We start from the raw sequence: 21,518 nt of genomic DNA, 5'->3' as shown, positions 1-21,518 counted from the left end.
CGGTTTCACTTTGTTAACCATAACAGAAGCTTGATTGTTAGCCATCATTTTTTTGTGTGATCTTTTATAAAATGTTTGTGTAGAAAAGAAGTGTAGGAAGTGCTATATATATATAAGACGCCGATAGTAATACCTAGAAAATAATATCTTTGTAGATACTGTCGTGGTTAATAAGTTTGTGATCTTGGTTTGAATGAGAAAATATTTTGTAGAGAAAATAAATCTAAAGTATATAAAAAATAGGTAAATTAGTTACTTGCTAAATAAGAAGGTAAAGATCTTGGAAAATTTTTAGAATAGTAAATTAGGAGAAAAGAAGGCAATGTAGTTATGAACCTCCAGGATATTTAGGTGATCAAAATCCAAAACTCTGCGGTTTAAATTTGGAGTTATCTCCAAGACTCGTTATGGCAATATACGATGTTTACGTGATATTTAACTTGCACCGTAAGTTGAGGCTTTATCATTTGGCATATTCTTAGGTGGGCATATTATTATAACTGATCCACTTACGACATTTGATTAAATAGATGTTATCTTTGTGTCCAAACAAAATTTGTGTTTATTTTTTAACTTTACTATTCATGTTACCAAACAAAATCAAAAGGTACTTCTACTTTAATAAGATATATATTTTTTATATTTTCAAGACATTAATTAATGAAAAATTGTAATTTAAAAAAAAAACAATTGTATTTAATAAAATATCATTGGTTAAAAGTTATTAGGAATAGTTAATTAAGGAAAAAAATGTATTGAAAAATACAATTTTAAATATTTTCTTAATAAACGTGAAAAAACTATAACATGGATTATTTAGGAATGGAGGGAGTAGTTATCAAAGTTAGAGTACGTTCGATGTGCTTCGAACGTTTGGTGAGCCAATCTTTGGTTAAAATTACTTGCATATTAATTAAGACTCAAGAAGCATAATAATAATTATTAATTATTAGGTGGTGATTGTTTTCTTAGTTTTTTAGATTTTGGTTTCTTTGTTTCTGGTTTTTAGCTATTTGGTTTTTAATTTTTGATTTGCAGTATTTGTTTTTCATTTTTTTGTGAAACATGAATGGTTCGCGTAAATACTCCAGTTACAAAATTTCGGTTTCCGTTTCATTTTGACACTAATATTTTTTGTTTTTTTGTTGGAATATGCGAGAGTAATGGCGTGGTTGAAGACACGAGAGAGAATCCTGAAGAAAAAAGCCAAAGCACATTAAGTTCAAAAAAAAAAAAAAAAAAAAAGCCAAAGCACCTGAGAGAAAAAAATGATGCAAAAGAACAAACCAACCTAAAAGAAAAACTCTTTCTTCTCCATTTTTATAGAGAGAAAGTGAAAGGGAGATAAAAAAAAAAAAAAAGGCGGAGTTCAAATTCGTTAAGTTGATGATGGAGCTTTTGGATCATTAACCATTTAATTTCTTTCTCTACAATTTTTTCTTTTATTTATGTTTTTTACCTCTGTATTGATTACGGTTTTATGTTGTTTGTGTGGGCAGAAACGGTAAAGAAGGAAAAGGACTTCACGTTGTTGCAATCACAAGCTCAAACCAATATGTTGTTCAACAATGAAGGTTTCGTAAAGTTCTGTTATTTTTCATCAAAACTTCAGCAAATTGAGAATGTGTGGCTTCTTCTATAGGTTATAATCAGAGAAAAGGAGGAAGAGAAACGATCCAACATCAATGAGCTGGAGAGAGCCATCCGACTTCACAATCAGCTGGAGGCGCGTGACGCGCAGCTTAGAGCGGAAGCTCAGGCTTGCCAAGCGAGAGCCAGTGCCCAGGAAGCCGCAGCCACTTCGCTGCAGGCTCAGCTACAGCAGGCCGTTGGCATGCGTGGCGGTGTGTGGGCGCAAGATAGTATAGTGGAGGAGGAAGGGCTATTGTGCGCAGTAGGTAACAGAGGATTAGAGGACGCGGAATCGGCCTACGTGGATCCGGAGAGAATGAGGCAGCCGAGATGCAAAGGTTGCCGGACAAGGGAAGCGACGGTGGTGATGTTGCCGTGTCGGCATCTAAGTATCTGCCCGGAATGTGACCGGACAGCTCTAGCCTGCCCGTTGTGTCTCACGCTGCGGAATTCAAGCGTTGAAGCTATCCTTTGTCAAATGGGCCCAATTAAAAGCCCGTTAGTTTGTCAATTCTAAAACACACATTTTTCATTCAAATTAAGGAATATGAACTCCAAAACAACACAGTTTACCCACATGCACGCAGAATTTCCAGTAACTGTTAACTTTTCTACACAACTAACCATTTGGATCCAAAGATTCACATTCTAGGAGGAAATAAGCTAATGTCGACGAGAGCTTCATGATTCATAGCAAGAATAAACATACATTAGCTCCTAGAATATATATTATTTTTAAAATGTATCATGTTTTAATAGTATAGATGTTTTACATTTGGTCATACAATCTATTCTCATAGGAGGAAGTTTGTTGATATTATAATAAAATACAATTATACAAATTGAAAATGTTAATTAACTTACATTTCAAAATTCATTCTGATAGGAGGAAGTGTTTATAAGTTTTTAAAATATTACTTTTAAAAATGTCCCATGTTTTAGTAGTATAGATACATTTGGTTGCGCGTCCCTGGGTTCGACTCGCCCCTAAACCCTATGTTGCCACGGAGTGCTTTACGCCACTCAAAGGTATTAGCGCAGGCTGGCTCCGGGTCAGGGGTGACTACGGGTTGCGGACAGCTCCTTGAGAGTGGCTACGGGCTGCGGAACATCCCTATTAAAAAAAAATAGATACATTTAATAAAATTTAAAAAGGATGATTCAACTAAAAAATCACACATGAAAAAAAGTTGTGTACTTCTAAAATAGATCTGAAGTATTATTCATGATTCATGACATATATATATATATATAAGGAAACCCAATCGATTCTTATATGCAAAAACTATAAGCCCGAAAAACCATAATTGAATAGGTACTTAGTATTCAAAATATAATAAAATATTAATTATCCAAATTCAGTTTTTTTGGATATTCATAAGTAAAAATATCTAAAAGTCCTGAATAACTTTTTGGGAAAATTTGGAAAAATACATTCGCATGAAATTTTAATTTGAAAACTACACCATTATTTAATTTTTTGAAAATTACACTTCTATATATGTAAATTGACTAAAATGTCCATTGTTTTAATATATTTTTGTTATCATAATTTTCTAATATTTAAATTAATACACAATATCTTATTAAATCTGATATCTACACAATATTTACTAAACTCCTCACGCTAAATTTTCATTTTCAATAAGAAGATTAATAGATATGACATGCAATTTAGCTAGCCTTTGGCTACTATCATTGAGCTCTATTGGCAAGCAGTGACAAAATAAAGTTTTATTAAATTTTCAAGAACACCTTTAGGACGTAAAATATTACTCCCTCCGTTTTTTAATATAAGTCGTTTTACAGCTATGCACGTAGATTAAGAAAACCATTAATTTCTTATATTTTCTAAACAAAAACATCATTAATTATTTACCTAACCACAATTCAACCAATAGAAAAATAGAAGATATATTACTATTGGTCATACAACATTAATTATTAATAAATTTTACATAGAAAATCGAAAACGACATATAATTTGGAACAAAAAAGTTTCTCTAAAACGACTTATAATAAAAAACGGAGGGAGTAAATAACTATGCTATCTATATTTCATGGCTTGCTCATCACTAGCTCCTTGGCTGCTTTCCGTCACCATTATCTTATAAATCCTATCTTAACCATGTTCGCTTCAATTTAATTCCAAATTATATATCTGTGCAAAATACAATATCTGATTTTCATTCCAAATTATAACTATAAAATATCTAAAACATAGAATATACTTTATGTGACCATGCAATAGCTGCTATCCACAACGGAATATCATAAAATGATCATATATGCAATGAAAGATAAGCATGTATTAAACTACACGAAGGAATGCTAGAAAGTTCGAATGTATGAGGAATTTTCTTGCATTATTGTATAAAATTGTTTTTTATAGTGAAATCGTCAACGTATTTTGTATAATTTTTGTTTATATAGATTTTGTTAAAACTGATTTTGTTTTTGTAAAGCTAGACCTTTGAATATTTCAGAAGATTTATCTGTTTGTTATTTCCAGTTACTAACTCGTGTTTATTTCATAACATAAATAATTTAAAATTTTATTTATTTTTATTTTAGATATAAACAAAAATTAGGACAACTATGTCTTTTCACGTATAAGAAAGTGTAGTTTTCAAAACTAAAAAAATAAGGTGTATATTTCAAATTTAAAATCCCAAATAGAGCATTTTTTCAAATTATCCCTTTTTTTTTTGAGTTTTATGGATTTTAATTCGGGTTTTTGGGTGTTTTTTGGGATTTTGGTTTTGAACTTGAATCAAACCCAACCTATTTATAATTTAGTTCCACTTCGGGTTTTTAAAAATAGAAACCGATCTAAAACTAACATTATCCAAACTGATCCAATCCAAATGAAACCATTAAGTTGTTATGTTTTGAACAATTATGTCGAAAAACAAACACTTGTGCTCAACTTGTGCGGGTGCGCACGTCAAAAAACTAGTTATTATTATTATCATTTCATCTCATGGTTACACTTGGTCATTAAGAGACTCACCAAAATGCGAGAAAAAGGGTCTCCGTTGTTGTCTCAAATAAACAAAACAAAAATCATCACAGAAATAGAGAAACAAAGAAAAGGAAGAAATTGTAACCGAAACAAGAGATTGGTGGTTGAGAAAGACCTCGACTTTGAGTTTAAAAATTGGATTCTCGATCTGAGTTACAATTTTTGCGGTGTATTCATTAGGAGAGAGGTAGATTTAGTTACATGTTTAGATTTAGTTGAGGAAGATAGTTTAGTTTGAGAGAGTTAAGAAGAAGGGCATAAGGGACAAATAATATGAAAAAAGTATGTTTCAGGCAACAAGTGACTCCACATGTAATCAGAAAGACAAAAAGTGACGATGAATGTAAATTTTTCATGATTAGATTGTTAGTTCAGTTGGTGCTTGGTTTCAAGTGCAAAAAAGAACTTAAACTAAGCAACAACAATATCTCATCAAGCATTCCTCAGAGTAAGGCCCACAGACTCTTTGCCTACGCCTTGACCATATTGATTAGTGAACAGAAGTCCTCTCTGGTACTGGGAACGGTTTTGTTTTTCTTACAAGACGATCAAGCGAACTATCTGCCCCATATACTTAAATGCCTTTGCAGTTTCCTTCAAGCATTTGTTTTTCTCGTCCCGAGTCCAATGCTTCATCATTGACCAAAACGTATAAAAAAAAAACAAATTGAGAGAAACTTATTATAGTTTTATCAGATGGAAGAGTTGTCATAATAGCATTTACACTCCTCACCTCCCCGAGCACGTTGAGCTTCTCACGGACGCCTTTAAGCAAGTCTTGCGCATCCCCTTCCCACCTAACAAACTCCAGCTCTTTCCCTTCTAGAAGCTTCTCCGACACCTTTAACAAATCAATTTTCTCTGTTACATTTTGAAAACCACACATATTCATATATACTGAAGAGCAACCAAGCAATAACCACGAACGACGAAAGTCGAAAACACTAGATATCGATTGATAGAAGTAAAAGCTGGGATATGTTCCCATTCATTTATGTAATATAACCAAAATAACCTAGGATCTTTACATATGTTCAGAACTGAAGACAAAAGGAGCAAGCTTTGTCTTGATTAGTTTGAGATCTCATTTTACTTTTGTTAGTCAAGTCTCAGTGAAGAAGAAACAAAATATCTTATCGCATTCTACTATTCTCCCTCTCATTCATACCACAAAACTCTCTTAATAACCCCAAGCTCTCCTGATTCCTGAATTTACTTATATCTATACTAGACATATGAACACTTTTATCAGATAATTCGATTCTCAAGAAACTTACCCGTTTTATTATAACTTGACCACCAGCGATGTGTGAGAAGTAGATACTGTAAAAATGAGAAAGAAACAAAGCTGCATTCTCTTTTGCCTCTTCTTCCAAGTACTTTGCGTACGATACTCCTACCTGGCTTGGTTCCGGTATTGCCAAACCTTGTGTTGTTCTAAACCATTCTAGATCTTTCTCAAGACTTTCACATCTCTCTAACCCAGTTCTCCTAAAGTAAGCATCTGTACAGTTGCCAAAACCCCATAAGCCCAAAATTCATTAACAAAATTAAGAGGCTGAGAGAAGAGAGATTTTCTTACAGGACACATCCTCAGATTCGTCTACAATTCTTTCGATAGTGTCGAAGACAAGCTTGCTATCCACCAAGAAGTTAAGAAAGCCTTCCTTGCTCGGACTCCAAGTCTCTCCCTCCAATTCATCACCATCTTCTCCTTCTTGTTCCTTGTCGTTTGCGGGGTCCACTTTCTTTCCATTAGCGTTGCGTAATCTCATGGCGACGAATCTCATTTCCTCGGTTATCCCAACGCTCTCTCCTGGGTACTGTTTCCTGTACTTTGTTCTCTTCTTCTTTGGGCTGCTCGGCACGGTCATGGGTGACGAGCAACGACAGAGACTGAGAGTAAGATTGGTTGGGTTATTTCTCTGAGTCGGGAAAGATATTATCGAGGTGAGAGGATGGTGATGAAGAAGAGATAGAACGAGCTTGGGAGGTGAATAAGGCGTCCCAGGCGTTTGCCTCATGAGAGAAGCCATGGATTCTTCCGACCAAACAAACAAAGATGGATTGAGTACTTTATATTTTCTTGTCTCCCTTACATTTTTACATTACTGAAAATTAAAGCCCATATGGCAATACAAAACTGTAGTGGCTAGGCCCAACACCATCTATAATACATCCTTAGCATATTATCCCGATCCGATGATTGATCTGGGATCGGTCCAAAAATTTGGGTTTCGGATAGACGAATATACCCTATTGGATATGTATTTCAAATTATTTTGGATATCGAATTAGATCCGATAAAGTACTTGAATATATCCAAGTTTGACATATGCCCTTAGTAACTACTAGTCTTAAATGCGTATATTAGTTCTAATAATCCCTATTTTTAGAGGTGATTCCACTCTTGACTTTTGAAATTTTCAGTTGCAATCCTACTTTTGGAGTATAAATTCGTGAGAAGGCATGTTGGAAACTCTAAAGAAATTGCAGTTTCGGTATCTACCTTCAGATATTTCGAGACATTGTTTTGAAGTAAGAAATCAATTTTTTTTTTTTTTGTGATAATTGATTTGATTTTAGTTCTTCTTCTCTTGTTATTCTTGATGTTAGAATCGTCTCTTTCACTGGTTATGTTGACTTGTATCGATTATGTCTTATGATAGAATTGTTATGATTTGATATAGAATTGTTATGAATTGTATTTAGGATTATGTCTTGATATCTATTTTGATATAGAATTGTCTCTCTCACTTGTATTTTCTTGTTCATCTTCTTGTTTATTATGTGATCATTTTGATTCATATTAGAATTCTGATATCGATCCTCATATTTTAAGTTTCTGCAGTTATGTATCTCACTGGTTATCTTTTACTCTCATGATTCTTGTCTTACTTTTTCATGTGTATATGAATATTTCGTCATTTCCATATAACATTGAGATGGAGACAAAGGATGAAAATCAAGAAGAGTATGTGTGTACTAATAACCGAAGAAAATGGAAAGAAGGTTCAGGGAAGAATGCAAGCATGCCGCATCCACCTAAATCAAAGAAGACAACTACAAGATTTCATATATAGGAACACTACTCAGAAGAAAATCACACGCTACCATTTATGTTTGGTTGTGCATCTTTAGCATGAACTTCAAACTAAGAATCATCGATTGTCATGTAAGTTCTACTTGGTGTGGAATCAGAGTCAAGCTTCTGGTGCAATAACCATTAACAATGAATGAGGTCTAATGAATGCACAAGTGTATGAAGGTGTGTGTAGAGATGCGAGTAATGAGCTGCTAGTGTTGGCAGAATTTCAACTTTCATTCTCTGAAATTATTAGTTGGAGATACTTTTGTAGCCGTGTTAACCTCTTCAAACCTCATTCAAGAATAACTGCTATAAAGGACTTTTTCCAAATGTATGAGAAAGAAGGCGGCTTTTTGAGGGAATGGTTTAAGGTTTGTAAGTAGAGGGTTTCAGTTACAACAAACATTTGGGTGGCACAAACTACAAGAGCGAGCTACATGGTGGTTATAGTTCATTTTGTTGATGTGAATATGCATTTAAGGAAGCTGATAATTGGGTTTAAGCATTTATGTGACCATAAATGCTAGACAATTGATATTGTTCTTCTTCACTGTATGGCCGAACGGGGAATAGAGAAGGTATTCACCATCACACTATAATGCTACTACTTACATATATGCCCTAAAGTGGTTTCAAAGGGAGTTCAATTTGGTTGGAAATAAGGCATTGGTGTTCGATGGAAAATATATTTATATGAGGTGTTCACCTCACATCATCAATATGATAGTAAGAGATGGTATGCTTCAAATAAGTGAAAATGTGGAAGCAATCAGACAATGTAGTATGTAAGGTCTTCAGCTCCAAGACAAGAAATCATCTGAGCTTACAGTTGAGTCGGGAAAAATGGCAAGAGCAGTGTGCTTTTTAACATCAAAACGAAGTGTAATTAAACTTATCTCATGTTGCAAAGGGCTATTAAGTTTAAGGTGGCATTAGATAAAATGGAAGATGTTCAAAATGAGAACAAAAGGATCTGACCACTTGGTACCATTGATTGGAATGTTGTGGAGATGCTAGTGAAGTTTCTGATCATTTTCTACAATTCTACATTAGTTGTCCCATGTTCCATGTCTATTTGCTCTTATAAGTGTTATGTTTAGACAGAGAGTTGACAAGGAAAGTTTATGACATGAGATCTAAGTTTGAAAAGTATTGGAAGAGAATGAAGAACATCAACAAGTTTCTAGTTATTGATTTTGTCTTTGATTCGAGTAAGAAAATGCAATTTGCTAAGATATGCTTTCAGAAAATCTATGGAAATGAAATACCTAAATCTAAGGATATGTATCAGTCGGTGCATAATGTTATGATTGATATGTTTAAGGAGTACACTACTCATTATAAAATATAGTCAGCACAGCTGTCATCTCAATCCACACAAGCATCATCATCTACTGGAAAAGATCAAGGCTTAGGAGATTCCATTGAAGGAATGGATGTGGCTAATGATGATTTCGGTTATAAAATAATGGACTTTGATTACACTGAAATTTCAGCAACCACTAAGATGGTTGCTGAAATTGGAGTTGAAGAAGAAATGGATGAGTTGGAGTTGTATTTGATGGAGAAGGTAAAGAATCCGAAGACCCTTCTTGGAACATAATATGATGTTTTTTTTTTGGTGAAGGCTTAATAGTCTCAAGTACCCGATCCTAGAAGAAATGGCCAAAGATGTAGTTCCAATGCAAGTGTCTCATGTAGCATCTAAAAGTGCTTTCAGCACAAGTGGTACAATTATAGATCCATCTAGGGGTTGCTTAACACACTATATGATTAAGGTCTTGATGTGCATAGAACAGCGGATGAAAGCTGATATTAAGCTAAGTGACAATGTGTTGTGACAAATGCTTAAATGCTTGTTGATTTGAGTTACATGAAAAGCTAGAAAAAGGTAAACAACATTTACTTGGCTTATAAATTCTAGTTTTAAAATTAAGTTTCATACTAGTAATTCAATTTTCTTATATTTCGGAGTTTAGAACTAGGTTCAATATGGACTAGAAGTCTCTGAAGCAGCTTGGATAAATTAAGAACATGGAGAAGAAGAAGTTAGTCCGAACCAATGTTATGTTGTTTCTGTTTTTATTTTCATTTTGAACTTTTGAAATTCGAATTCTTGTTTTTATTATTGCTTGCTTTGCTTGTTTGACATTTTCAATTATGGATTTCATGCTTGTTTTGGACGTTGCTAAACTATGGTGCTTTTTATTCTAGATTGATTATGGTTTCGTTTGATTTGATCTAAGTTTAATATTGTTAATAGTTGTCCATTTATAGTTGTATGTTTAGGCCTGAGAATCAGATTTTTTTGGTTAAGTTCAATTTTATTGAATAAATTTTGACTTCATACCCGTAGAACCGAACCAAATACTATAAAGTTTTGGTTATTTCGGATGTAACCGTGAATTGTATCCGAACCGATCCGATTTTTTTTTTAATATTCAAACGATACCATTTTTTTCTATATCCAAAATACATGATCCGGATCTGAATAAGTACTTGTATGCCCATGGCTTATTACAACAAAAACTAAATTATAACAAAATTAATTGAAATCTCATAAATATATCTTTGTTATTTTTTTCACAAAATAGTACTTAAAAATAAAATTTATCAATCACTAAAAATATGAAATTAACCTATATCATAAATCATAACTCTAATCTCACCATAAAAATACTAAGCTTTAAGCACTAAACACTAAAATATAATTGCTAAACCTAAATACAAATAAAAATAAAAAAGTGATTTTATTTTATTTTATTTTATTTTAGATATTGCTATTTTGGTGATTTCCATTTTTGTATGTTAATTATTTGCTTTGTTTCTTTTTTTTGTCAACCAAACTATTATATTAAAACTAAAAAGGTTTTAAGCGATTACATCTGGATCTATACTCAATGGTAACAAGATAATAACCGGAGGGATCCTCGACGGTTTGATGAACACCGTAAAACAGAAGAACATAACAAGAAATAACAAGTTAACGAGAGATAATTGCTCGACAACAAGAGAACCGTGGGAAATCATCTGATGCATCCCTAAATAGGTTACTAAGCATGAAATAGTCGGAATCGACGTTGATTAAACCAAATGGTAAAGTTTGGAAGGAGGTGGAACGAGCAAGAACATCTCTAGCTCCAACTACAAGGCTCCCCGAAGATACTAGGTGAATCTCAACAGAAACAGAGAGTATAAGGGTCCCAGATTTGACAATGATGAACAAATTGGATGGACCTTGAAACTGAATAGTGCTAGTGAAAAAATAAAGCTACTACAAACTCTACTGGCCTATGATGGCTGGAAAAATAGTGGCCTTAAATTAAGTACAACATCACGGTTTTGGGCTAGGTGAACCCTGTACACTGAGGCTAAAGTTGGCTCCAATTCCATATATATATATTTGACGCTGATGGACATGATATGGATGAACTTAACGTAAGTAGAGACCAATGGACATAACTGGTCATATCGGCTTTATTCATGGGTTTTAAGTAGAAAACATGTAGTAAAACCAACAGAATTCAAAAATAATTACGAAAAACAGATATCAATAGATGCCATAACATAACATATAACTTAAAAAAAGAGAGAGATAACAAGTAACACATAAAGCTTATGAAAGTAGTTGTATTACCAGAGTGAAAATTCCAGAAAGAACAATATTTATATCTTGAACTATGAGAGAAGAAGATAACCATGTTGCCATGGCTATATAAGACTGATAATAATGGTCTTTAGTGACACTTGAAGCAACAATAATAGCTATCAAATTAGTCCCATCATTACTTGGCGCTGGTAAAAACTATGCACAGAGCATTGGATTCTTGATAGATCCTGAAAAATATTGGGAAAGGATAGAGGATCCTGAGATTTATTGGGAAAGGATAGAGGATCACTGAGAGCCCTCCATACTGTCCTCAGAACACTTTGATGATTACTATTTTGCTTGACTATCATAGCTCATGATACCCTCCACATGAATGTTTTATTTTAGGAATTGTTATGGTTTTCCATATATATATTTCCAAAGCATTATTTCCAATGGATACAGACCTTGACCATGTAGAGTGTCAGAAAGTTTATAACCACTTCGCATTATAAATGCCATAATTTGAAAAACACACCTTTTCATCTTGACATGAGAAATTAAATTTTGTATTCAAGATCAAAGTTATATCCTCATCACAAATGATTTCTCTGATCTACTGCACATTCCAGCCATCTATGTAGGTATCAAGCAAATCATTTATAGTGAGAGTAAGGTCAACAACAACATCTTGATTGTAACCAAGGGACGAGGGCTAACACCCATAATCCAGTTGTCAGTCCACAAATTTATCCTTTTTTCGTTGCCAATCTTGTAAACCAGAAAAAATTTCACATGCGTAACATAGAAAAAGTCAAGAGAATTTCATATAAGCTAATTCATCTAAATCACCATGATAAAGGGGTTGTGCATGTCCATTTGATGAAGGTATCATTTCTTAGCAGTAGATACAACCATCAGAATTTGAATTGTTGTCATATTAACATAAGGAAAATTGTTTTCTTGTAATCAATTATCTTTTCTTAATGCTAATCAAGTATGACGACACAAGCTTTATATCGTTCAATAGAACCATCCAAGAAAAATTCTTCTTAAAAATCTATTTGCTAACAGTTACCACTATTTACGGAACAATATCTCTAATGTTTCAAGTGTGTTGTTTTTCTAATTACACAACCTCACTCAAGTAGTATCCCAACACAATTTAAACTTTACAACATATTTGAAGTGAACCATATCATTATTAGAAAAGAGAGTAGAAAGAAACATATGTTAATAAGATAATAATGATCGTATTACACACACATGTTACCAAAGAAAATGTATCATCATGAACAATAACATACAAGAGACAAATGTCTATCATTGTTTAGGGTTAACACCAACAATTCCTTTTGATCCATTGGATGACAGAGAAATAAGAACTGTAATTACGATTCTTGAACGTATCCTTGTTTTGTAATTCGCGGTGGACAAAACTAAGAGTATCAAAAGTACGAGGATTATCATTTCTTTGAGCTTGTTTTTGATGTGCTATGTCTTTTTACAGTACAATATAGCTTGAAGTGATCCCCTTACCATAACCATAACAATCAAATTCTTCCCTTGTTTAGATTTTGATGTGTCTTTGATACTAACTTGCCTCTCTTATTGCATTCCCCTTAATTGATTAAAACTTACATAAAATCTATCACCTTGAAAATTGTCTCCACAATAGTATTAGTCAATTTTCATAATAAGATTATGGTGGAGAACAAAATGACTCTAATCCAACAGTGTTTTTATCAATTGTAACAATTATCAATAAAATAACATAATCGGACGGGAACACATCAAGATCATGGCTTTAACTTCATCATCAATTTTCATATCACACTATTCAATTGATAAAGGTCGTAATGCCTCCCGAATATTTTATTGAAGTTGTTAACGTGAACAATAAAATCACCAGATTCTGACATCTTTAACTCATACAAATTCTGTTTCAAATATAGCTTACTCAACAATATTTTTGACCTGTACATTTTTCTAATTTACTGCACATCACACTAAAAATTGTGATGTATATTTCCTGATTGGCAAATATCATTAGATAGACAAAGTCAGATAGTAGAAACTACCTGATCATGTATCTTTCAAACCATCCTTCAAAATTTGTTATGGATTGGTCTCAAACAACACTTTCTTCTTCTTCTCATGGTTTGTTGGCAGATCTAGCAACATAGATTTTAGAAAAGAAAAGTGAATAACCGCAAACATGACAAAATCAGCCCACATTTCAAAATCTCACCGCTTAAATACCGACGAAGTCACCCTTTTGATCAGAGGAACAACCACCACTTGGATCTACACCCAGATTTGGTCCCTTCAAATATATGATAGTGAAGTTTTTAATTCTGAAACTGCCGAAAACCACCATAAAATCACGGTTGCATCGTTTTTTTTTCTTCAAACGGCTATTCTATTACTCAAGCTTGAGGTGGCCTGGGAAACCAGACCGGAACAGAACAACCAATGTAATACAATTCCCTATGGAAGGATCTCGCTATCTTAGCTATTGAATCAGACGATACGTTTTCTTGACGAGGTACAAAAACAATCGAGAACTCCGTGAATCTTGCTTTCAACTTCATAAACTCCTCCAGATCAGTAGAAAAGCTCGGCCATGCTCCAGGGTCTTTGGTCATCGCGATTAATTCCTTGCAGCCAGTCCCAAAAGATTGGCATGTTGATACCTGTAGCATACACTCCATTGCCCATGATAATGCTTCCAGTTCAGAATGCAAGGGTGAGATTCGACGTCGTTGATTTCTTGCTCCCAATAATTGTATCGCACCACTTGAACTTACCCATGTCCATCCATAACCACTAAAGAGTGCATCATGTGTCCATGACCCATCAATCATGCATCTCTCAGAGATTGGGGTCACTACTATGTTCTGTTCTTCCACCATCTCGTCCGTTCTTTGATTTGCGTCAAACCAAGCTTGGCATTCAGATTCAGCGTGTCTAACAGTTTCCAAAGGGTCTCTGTCAATTCCTTTAAAGAGTTTGTCGTTCCTCGCCTTCCAAATAAACCATATGATCCATGGATATGGGTCCCTATCCAATTATGGTTCTACAATATCATTCTTCCTGCAGAACAGGTAATCTATATTCGTGAACTGACTTCCGCTTGGAAATATAGTCGGCGGCGTTGGGGTTGATGCATCGTTAGCCACCATAAATCTGAACAATTTCAAACCTAAGAAATAATATAGAGAATGCAAAGCGAAAACTAGAAAACATGGAAAAATGATTTTTTAACGACTAGTTTACACGTTGGCCACCGGAGAAAAATATATTATATAGTTTTGAGTAATGCTATCTGAAAACTAACTCTCAATTTATAAAATTTGGAAAGAAGGAATATCATGTAACTTTTTTTTCTATCTCTCGTATTGATTTGCTTCTAAGAAAATGGCTTCTTGTTCTCGAAAAATGTAAAACTTTATATCATCCTTTAAACAAGATTGCTATTCTTCTTACTCCAAGGCATTGTAGTTTCATATTTGTACAGAAAACCGTGGTTAATACTTAATAAGATAACCATAACTTGTTCATTGATGGTCACTATAACGTGTTAGGCGAAAAATATGGACGCCAGCCACGTGCATTGTCCCTTTCGAGTTTTGATTTTTTTTATTTGGTGTTTTCTTTAAGGAGTTTTGTGATTTTCTCTTTAATCTCACTCGACCGTCTCTCTCACTCAGAATCTCTCCAAACTCGTGTTCTCAAATCTCAAACAAAAACTCAACAAACTTTCTCCGACAATGGGTTGCGTTTCCTCCAACCTCCTGAGTCAAAGCGATGACTTCTCTCAACTCGCCGTCTGCCACCACCACTTGGTCCAGCTTACTTCCTCCACTTACGGCCTTCTCAATCTCGACCCTCCGCCTCCTCCTTCCTCCTCCGTTATCTCCGCACCAGCAACACCCATGACTCCGCCTGAGAGATTCACCTTCGTCGGTAAGGAGCCAATAACCGTCAAGTCAGAGCCGGAGGTTATCAACTTCTGGGAGCTAATGTCTGGTACTTGCCGGTTCTCTCCTCTTCCGGTGAAACGCAATGTCTCCTCCGGCGGAGTGAACAAAGAGAACTCGGATCCTAATTGGAAAAACCCTGGAACTCAATCCAACAACGACGCCGTTCTGAAACCGCTAGATCCGAAAATTGCGGAGGAGGAACCGGAGAAGCTGTGTCCTCCCGGCGACGGCGGAGATAACCGCGTTGTGATCTACACAACGTCGTTGCGCGGCGTACGGAGGACATTCGATGCGTGTAACGCCGTGAGAGCTGCGATAGAGAGCTTCGGTGTAGTAATCTGCGAGAGAGACATTTCCATGGACAGAGGGTTCAGAGAAGAGCTCACGAGTCTTATGTCCGGAGAGTCTGTGCTGCCGCCTCGGGTTTTTGTGAAGGGGAGGTATATTGGTGGAGTAGAGGAGGTGATGAATTTGGTGGAAGAAGGTATGCTCCGAGATTTGCTCAGAGGGATTCCGAGGAGGAAAGATCGAGGCGGCGGTTGCGACGGTTGCGGTGGTTTAAGCTTCTTGCCCTGTTCTGAGTGTAATGGAAGCTGCAAAGTGGTGGACGGATGGGGAAGCGACGTTGTAGTAGTGAGATGTAATAAGTGTAACGAGAATGGTCTTGTTCTTTGTCCGATTTGCAGCTAAATATTAGTTATAATCTCTTAAACTGGAATCGTTAGCTAGTACTACTTCTGTAAGAAAACTTCTCACCCTCTCTCTGTTTCAAGATTATGCTGGATCAAGGCAAAGATCTTGCTCCGGTAGAGATACCTTCTTGTTAGATGGTTACATAAAATCAATACAAAAGCCTGTCTTCTTTGTTAAGGGTAGGTTCCAATTGGTGAGACAGAACGGTTATAGATTTCTTTTAGCAAGAAATATATATTTAGCTGACGAATGGTTTGGAGGGAAACTTTACAATCCGGGAACGTTGTACTCTCTAGTCTAGGAACCCAAAAGCCAAAACAGTGATCATTACTTTAAACGAAATGAAACAAGACTACCTAAAGTGAATTGATTACATCGTTTATGGTAAAACATGAGTGTAGATAATGTATTGTATGGAGTATTATTGAAGAGAACAACTAAGTCGATACTAGACATTCCTATTTACGAGGAATAGTAGTATAAGTGTCTTTTCTAAACCCCTGCAATATGAGCGACTGGTAAAGAATCTAATCTTGGAATTGCGTTTTCCAAGTAGCAGGTCGGGGTTTTAAGTGTGTCAGCTAATTAGTCTTTTGGAAGACACATAGGAAGCCCAAAGGAAGCGAGACTGAACAACTGATAAACAAAGTGATAGAATAAACCTACATGTTTAATACGAGAATAGATGACCTGATCAGCTACAAGGTAACTAACACCCACATTAAGCTGAGCACAAGGAGGGATACCTACCTATCTCTGTCATCGGTAGCATTGTCAGCAAACAACCGATACTGCCTCCATTGAAGATTGAGTCGAAGTTATCTACTTCTTAAAAGACCAAACAACTTTGACCAAAAAAAAAGACCAAACAACAGGATGCGAACCAAACCAAGATAATGTATGCCAGATCGTTAGCTCAACTTGAAATAATCATGACCATTGTGTTAGAGGTCCCCGATTCAAATGATCGCTAAAAAAATTAATATTACATCTTGTGGTTTTGGATCTGGAGGGATTACCTGTTTCGACTCCAAACCTTCTGATATCCACAAAAGTGTATGCATGTAGAGTGTCCAGTCCAATCAGCATATGAGAAAGCATGTAAATTTAAGTTGTTGCGTTGGAGAAAGATACCTTGATCTCGAGTGCCTGAAAGAACACGTGCTTACCAATGATATTCATGGTAGTTCATGAACTGTAATAACTTGGTCACCGCAAAGGCCACATTTAGCCTCATGGAATGTAGATAATGTAAGCTTCCAACAACAGTTCAACATGTTATTAACTATTTCAGCCACGATCTAAACTTCAATGTGTGTAAACCTTTCGCCTTCTTTACCTCCATCGAAACGAGACAGCTTCCAGATCCATCACATTAAACATGTTATTAACTATTTCAGCCACGATCTACACTTCAATGTGTGTGAATCTTCTTAGAGGCAGTGTTTATACGGGTATAAAAAGGTATGTTTTCCTCTTCTCAAAATCATCCTCTCTCTCTCCTTCGAGGGTTTCTCTGAGATTCTAAGTTCTTGGTGTTGCTGTACAGAATGGTAACTGTTTATGTATCTGACCAGAGCAGTCAGAGCTAGATACGGCGGTTTTGGGCCATTCCACAAAGCAACAGGTCTTGAATCCTTCATCTCGGCGGTGGCATTTTCGGCAACTAACGATGCTAACGATGCATTTTCGGTGGTGGTTTCACTGTCGTTGCTTGAGCCTCCACCTACACAAGCAGTGGAGTTTCTCCATTTCTCTGATTCGTCGTCTTCGTTTTTCAAGCACTGGCCTGTACCAGAATCGGTTTAGATATCTCTCCACCGCAGCTTCTGGACATTGACTTTTCCTTCTAACTCAGCCCTCTTGGAGCGAGCATCTCACTTCTCGGTACATGTACAAACGCGCCACTAAGAAGCTTACAGACTATGAAGAAGCCGAGATGCTCTTTGTAGCATTTACTGAGTTTGAAGAGCGATTCAAGGAGTCGGAACGTGCTAGGTTTATCTATAAGTTGGTCTTGATCATATTCCTACATGGAGAGCTGAGGATTTGTATAAAAAGTTTGTGGCGTTTGAGAAACAGTATGGTGATAAGGAAGAGATTGAGGACGCCACTGCTGGGAAGAGGAGGTTTCCGTATGAAGATGAAGTGAGGAAGAACACTTTGAACTATGATTCTTGGTTTGATTAAGTTACGTTGATCATACTACGCATAAGAAGGTTAATATGGGTTTGGTGTGGTTGATTTACTCAGATATTAGCTCGTATTGAGTTTTAAGCTGCACATTCAGGTCAAAAATTGATCTATTGAAACAGATTGTTGCATTTTGTGGAAAGCTATTGTTGTTTTTTTTTTTTTTGAAACAAGTGGAAAGCTATTGTTGTTTGTTTATCTTTTATTAGCATATTTTGCTCTATGATTTACTGAAACATTGACACAGATATAACTAATTGGTGTAGGATTAACTATGCATTGTATGGAGATATTGAAACAAAAGATGTGGAGCGTACACAAGATGTATACATGTACACCAAAGCCTACCTGTTCTGAAACTTGCGAAGTTACTTTCATTTGTGTTTCACCCTAGCATTTTAGTTTGACTGTCTGTATTCGTCTTACCAAACATTACAGATAATGTCTCGAGCTTATCCCCCACTCCAAATTTTCCTTTGCCAAAATATGGTTGCTTGCTGCTCAGTTTGAAATCCGACAATTGGATCTCGCCGGTGCTCGGCAGATATGAGGAAACGTGCCAGATGTAACTTTAAAGCTACATGTTATATGAATTTTGATTATAACCGTGAGACATGTTTTAACTATTTTTCTCTCTCTCTCTCTATTTTCTTTCTTCTGCTCAGCTATTTTCGAGAGAGCCAACAGCTACTACAAAGATTCTGCATTAGAATTGAAAGATGCATGAGCTACACTATTGGAAGATTGGCTTAACATGGAGACAAACTTTGGTAATCTCGGGGATGTGAGTGTCGTACAATCTAAGCTCCCGAAGAAGCTCAAGAAAAGAAAACCAATCACTAGAGAATATGGGTCTACAGAGTACGTTATGATTTCCATGGGAATATTATTATAGGTATTGTAACTAAAGAATGTAGTGTTTCTCATGCTGAATGATTCAGTGAACTTTCTTTCTGTAAATTGTTTGATCTTTTTTTTTTACTTATAATACTGACTCAGATTTTCTTTCATGAACTCCTGGAATCAAAGTTGTCAATATTTTTGATGTCGTAACAAAGTTTAACATGCTCAAAAAAATTTGAATGCTTCAAGGCTAAGACGATTCCAACTAACATGATTTTTATATAGCTAAATTGTCAGATATTGATCTTTAGCATGAATCTTTCTGTAACTATAACTGTTAGAGCATCAACAACGCGGACGCTTAACCCGGTTGCTTAGTGTTTTTAGGTTAAAAAGAAAAAGAAAATTGTGTAATTAAATAAGACGCGCTGCTTAATTAAGCTTCACAAGCAGCGTTGCTTATGTAACACGTGTCAAACAATCACCGTTCTTCCTCTCTCTCGACGAAATCGTCCGATGCTGCTCTCTCTTTTCTCGATCACACGTCTCGAAGCCGGAGACCTCCGACGGAGTTGTGTCGCGACCTGCTCGGACCTTGTTTCAGGCTGTCTTTGACTGCCTTCGGACTTCTCCTACCGCTCTCTCTTTTCTCGTCACTGCATAAACCCTAGCTTTGTGGATTCAATTCGTTATCATGGATCAACAGCCAGAACCAGTTACTTACGTATGTGGAGGTAACCATCTTCTTCCTCTCATCGAAAAATTTGAATCGAAACTTAATAATACCATATGTATCGCTTCTGTTAAAGATGGTAGCTTTGTGATTTTGAAAGGTTTAAACTTGTTCTTCTTATCATAAGAGAAGAGATGATTTGTCAAGACATGCCTCTTTTGAGTACGTTTTTGTATTGTTTTGAGGAGGAGCTCTGCTTATGAAGCTTATCCCAAGCAGCCTCAGACATTACACAAGTTCTGAATGATTTAGTTTACTAAACTTGTTTTTCTGAATTGGTAGATTGTGGACAAGAGGCATGATTTTGTTTGAAACACAAATGTGATAGGGATCAAGTTTTTAAATTAACGTTCTCTACCTAATTATTGTGGTCGTTTATTCTCTTGCAGTAGGTCATTCAACAACCGTCTAGTGTCTGGGTACATTATCAGGTAGTGAACCTGCAGAAGCTCTTATTAGAAGAAAAGTGTGGACGAAATGGCCTGAGGACAACAACTTTTATGAAGCAGTAATTACACAATACAGTGCAGTTGAGGTATGACTTCCTATGCGCTGCTGAGACTTTTACATCGAGAGACTGATCAACTTGGTCTTGTTCAAACCGTTTTTGTTGCTTGGTCTTGTTCAAGCTCAGGATTGGTCTTGTTCAAGCCGTTATTGTTGCTGGTACTAGGAGCTTTTGCTATTATTGGTCTTGTTCAAGCTTAGGATCAACAAGGTATCCATTTCTTATCTTAATGTTTTGTCTTGAAATACTTCTACTCTTTATGATTCATGTCTCTTGTCATGACTACGATGGTCTTACTTGTATTCTTGTGAACTCTTGTAGAATGTGCTTGAAATGTTTTGTGTTTCAATGTTTAATTTTTTTTAAGAACCCCTAAATAAAATACTTGCATTGGAGGACAACAATTTAGAGGTTTCTTAAATTAAGTGCTTAACATCCATTTATTATTAAAAAATGATTAAGAACCCCATTAGGAGTGCTAGGGTTAATGGTGCTCTTATAGCATTCCGCGCGAAGACGATTCCAACTAACATGATTTTTATATAGCTAAATTGTCCCACAATATACTGTGTCACAAATACAAATTTCTCCAGACCTTTAACCTCAGGAAATTAGTCATCTTCACATAAGAACAAAGACAGCATTTCGCGCGGACCGACTCTAGTTTTTAATAGTTTTTTGGAGAGAAATGAGACATTTATTCATTTGAATGCAAAAATTATTTACACAAATTACGAAACTAAAAGACCTAGGTGGCTGTTGCCTTTATTTGTTTTTACTTACACCGAGGGATCATCTGCCTTGACAAAAGAAACTAGATTTTAGCCATGCATCTGCACAGATATATTTTTTAATTTAAAATAGGGAAATTCTCTTAAATAACCGTTTTAAGTTTTCGTCATAAAAATAGCCCTCAAAAAAAGAAAATGACTAAAATAGCCCTTTTTATTTTGTAATTTTTAATTTTTTTTTCTTTTTTTAAAAAAATTTGAAACCTATTCCTAAAACTTCACCCCTCAACTCTAAACTCTAAGTCTGGATTAGTTAACCATAAGGTAAAAATATATTTTTCGCTTTTAATAAAATTTATTTTAGTCATTTTCTTCATTGAGGGCTATTTTTGTGAACATAAACTAAAAATGGTTATCCTAGGGAATTTATCTTTAGGAATATGCAATATTTATTAAATACTCCGTCTAAAATTTGGTGTAAGATTGTGTAATTGTAT

The 21,518-nt window shown here is 35.4% G+C and overlaps 3 protein-coding genes and 2 long non-coding RNA genes across 6 annotated transcripts; 3 read left to right on the top strand and 2 right to left on the bottom strand.

The window, feature by feature from the left end:
- Nucleotides 1–1,061: 1,061 nt before the first annotated feature.
- Nucleotides 1,062–20,691, top strand: LOC103840140. The gene is made up of 4 exons (XR_004451525.1): nucleotides 1,062–1,072; nucleotides 12,005–12,010; nucleotides 19,391–19,783; nucleotides 20,172–20,691. It is a non-coding gene; the product is annotated as an uncharacterized LOC103840140 (long non-coding RNA).
- On the top strand, nucleotides 1,281–2,208 carry LOC103840144 (probable BOI-related E3 ubiquitin-protein ligase 2). The gene is made up of 2 exons (XM_009116616.2): nucleotides 1,281–1,574; nucleotides 1,643–2,208. Exons 1-2 carry the CDS (start codon nucleotides 1,569–1,571, stop codon nucleotides 2,147–2,149), a joined length of 513 nt encoding a protein of 170 aa, XP_009114864.1. The 5' UTR covers nucleotides 1,281–1,568; the 3' UTR covers nucleotides 2,150–2,208.
- Nucleotides 4,908–6,729, bottom strand: LOC103840143 (probable inactive heme oxygenase 2, chloroplastic). 2 transcript variants are annotated; one of them, XR_004451509.1, is made up of 4 exons: nucleotides 6,240–6,729; nucleotides 5,935–6,161; nucleotides 5,391–5,518; nucleotides 4,908–5,287 (listed from the first exon to the last, which is right to left on the bottom strand). XR_004451509.1 is itself a non-coding variant. In XM_009116615.3 (4 exons), exons 1-4 carry the CDS (start codon nucleotides 6,691–6,693, stop codon nucleotides 5,195–5,197), a joined length of 882 nt encoding a protein of 293 aa, XP_009114863.1. In that variant the 5' UTR covers nucleotides 6,694–6,729; the 3' UTR covers nucleotides 4,909–5,194. The 2 variants fall into 2 exon arrangements, 1 of the variants encoding a protein (XP_009114863.1); XM_009116615.3 differs by having other exon boundaries at nucleotides 4,909–5,287; nucleotides 5,391–5,498.
- On the top strand, nucleotides 15,018–16,190 carry LOC103840142 (uncharacterized protein At5g39865). Its single transcript, XM_009116614.3, has one exon. It carries the CDS (start codon nucleotides 15,108–15,110, stop codon nucleotides 16,008–16,010), a length of 903 nt encoding a protein of 300 aa, XP_009114862.1. The 5' UTR covers nucleotides 15,018–15,107; the 3' UTR covers nucleotides 16,011–16,190.
- LOC117128255 lies at nucleotides 18,843–21,014 on the bottom strand. The gene is made up of 2 exons (XR_004451531.1): nucleotides 20,809–21,014; nucleotides 18,843–19,383 (listed from the first exon to the last, which is right to left on the bottom strand). It is a non-coding gene; the product is annotated as an uncharacterized LOC117128255 (long non-coding RNA).
- Nucleotides 21,015–21,518: the final 504 nt, after the last annotated feature.

The sequence above is a fragment of the Brassica rapa genome, chromosome A09 (assembly GCF_000309985.2).
Source record: "Brassica rapa cultivar Chiifu-401-42 chromosome A09, CAAS_Brap_v3.01, whole genome shotgun sequence".
Lineage (NCBI taxonomy): Eukaryota > Viridiplantae > Streptophyta > Magnoliopsida > Brassicales > Brassicaceae > Brassica > Brassica rapa.
This window is presented reverse-complemented; position numbering and strand designations above follow the sequence as displayed.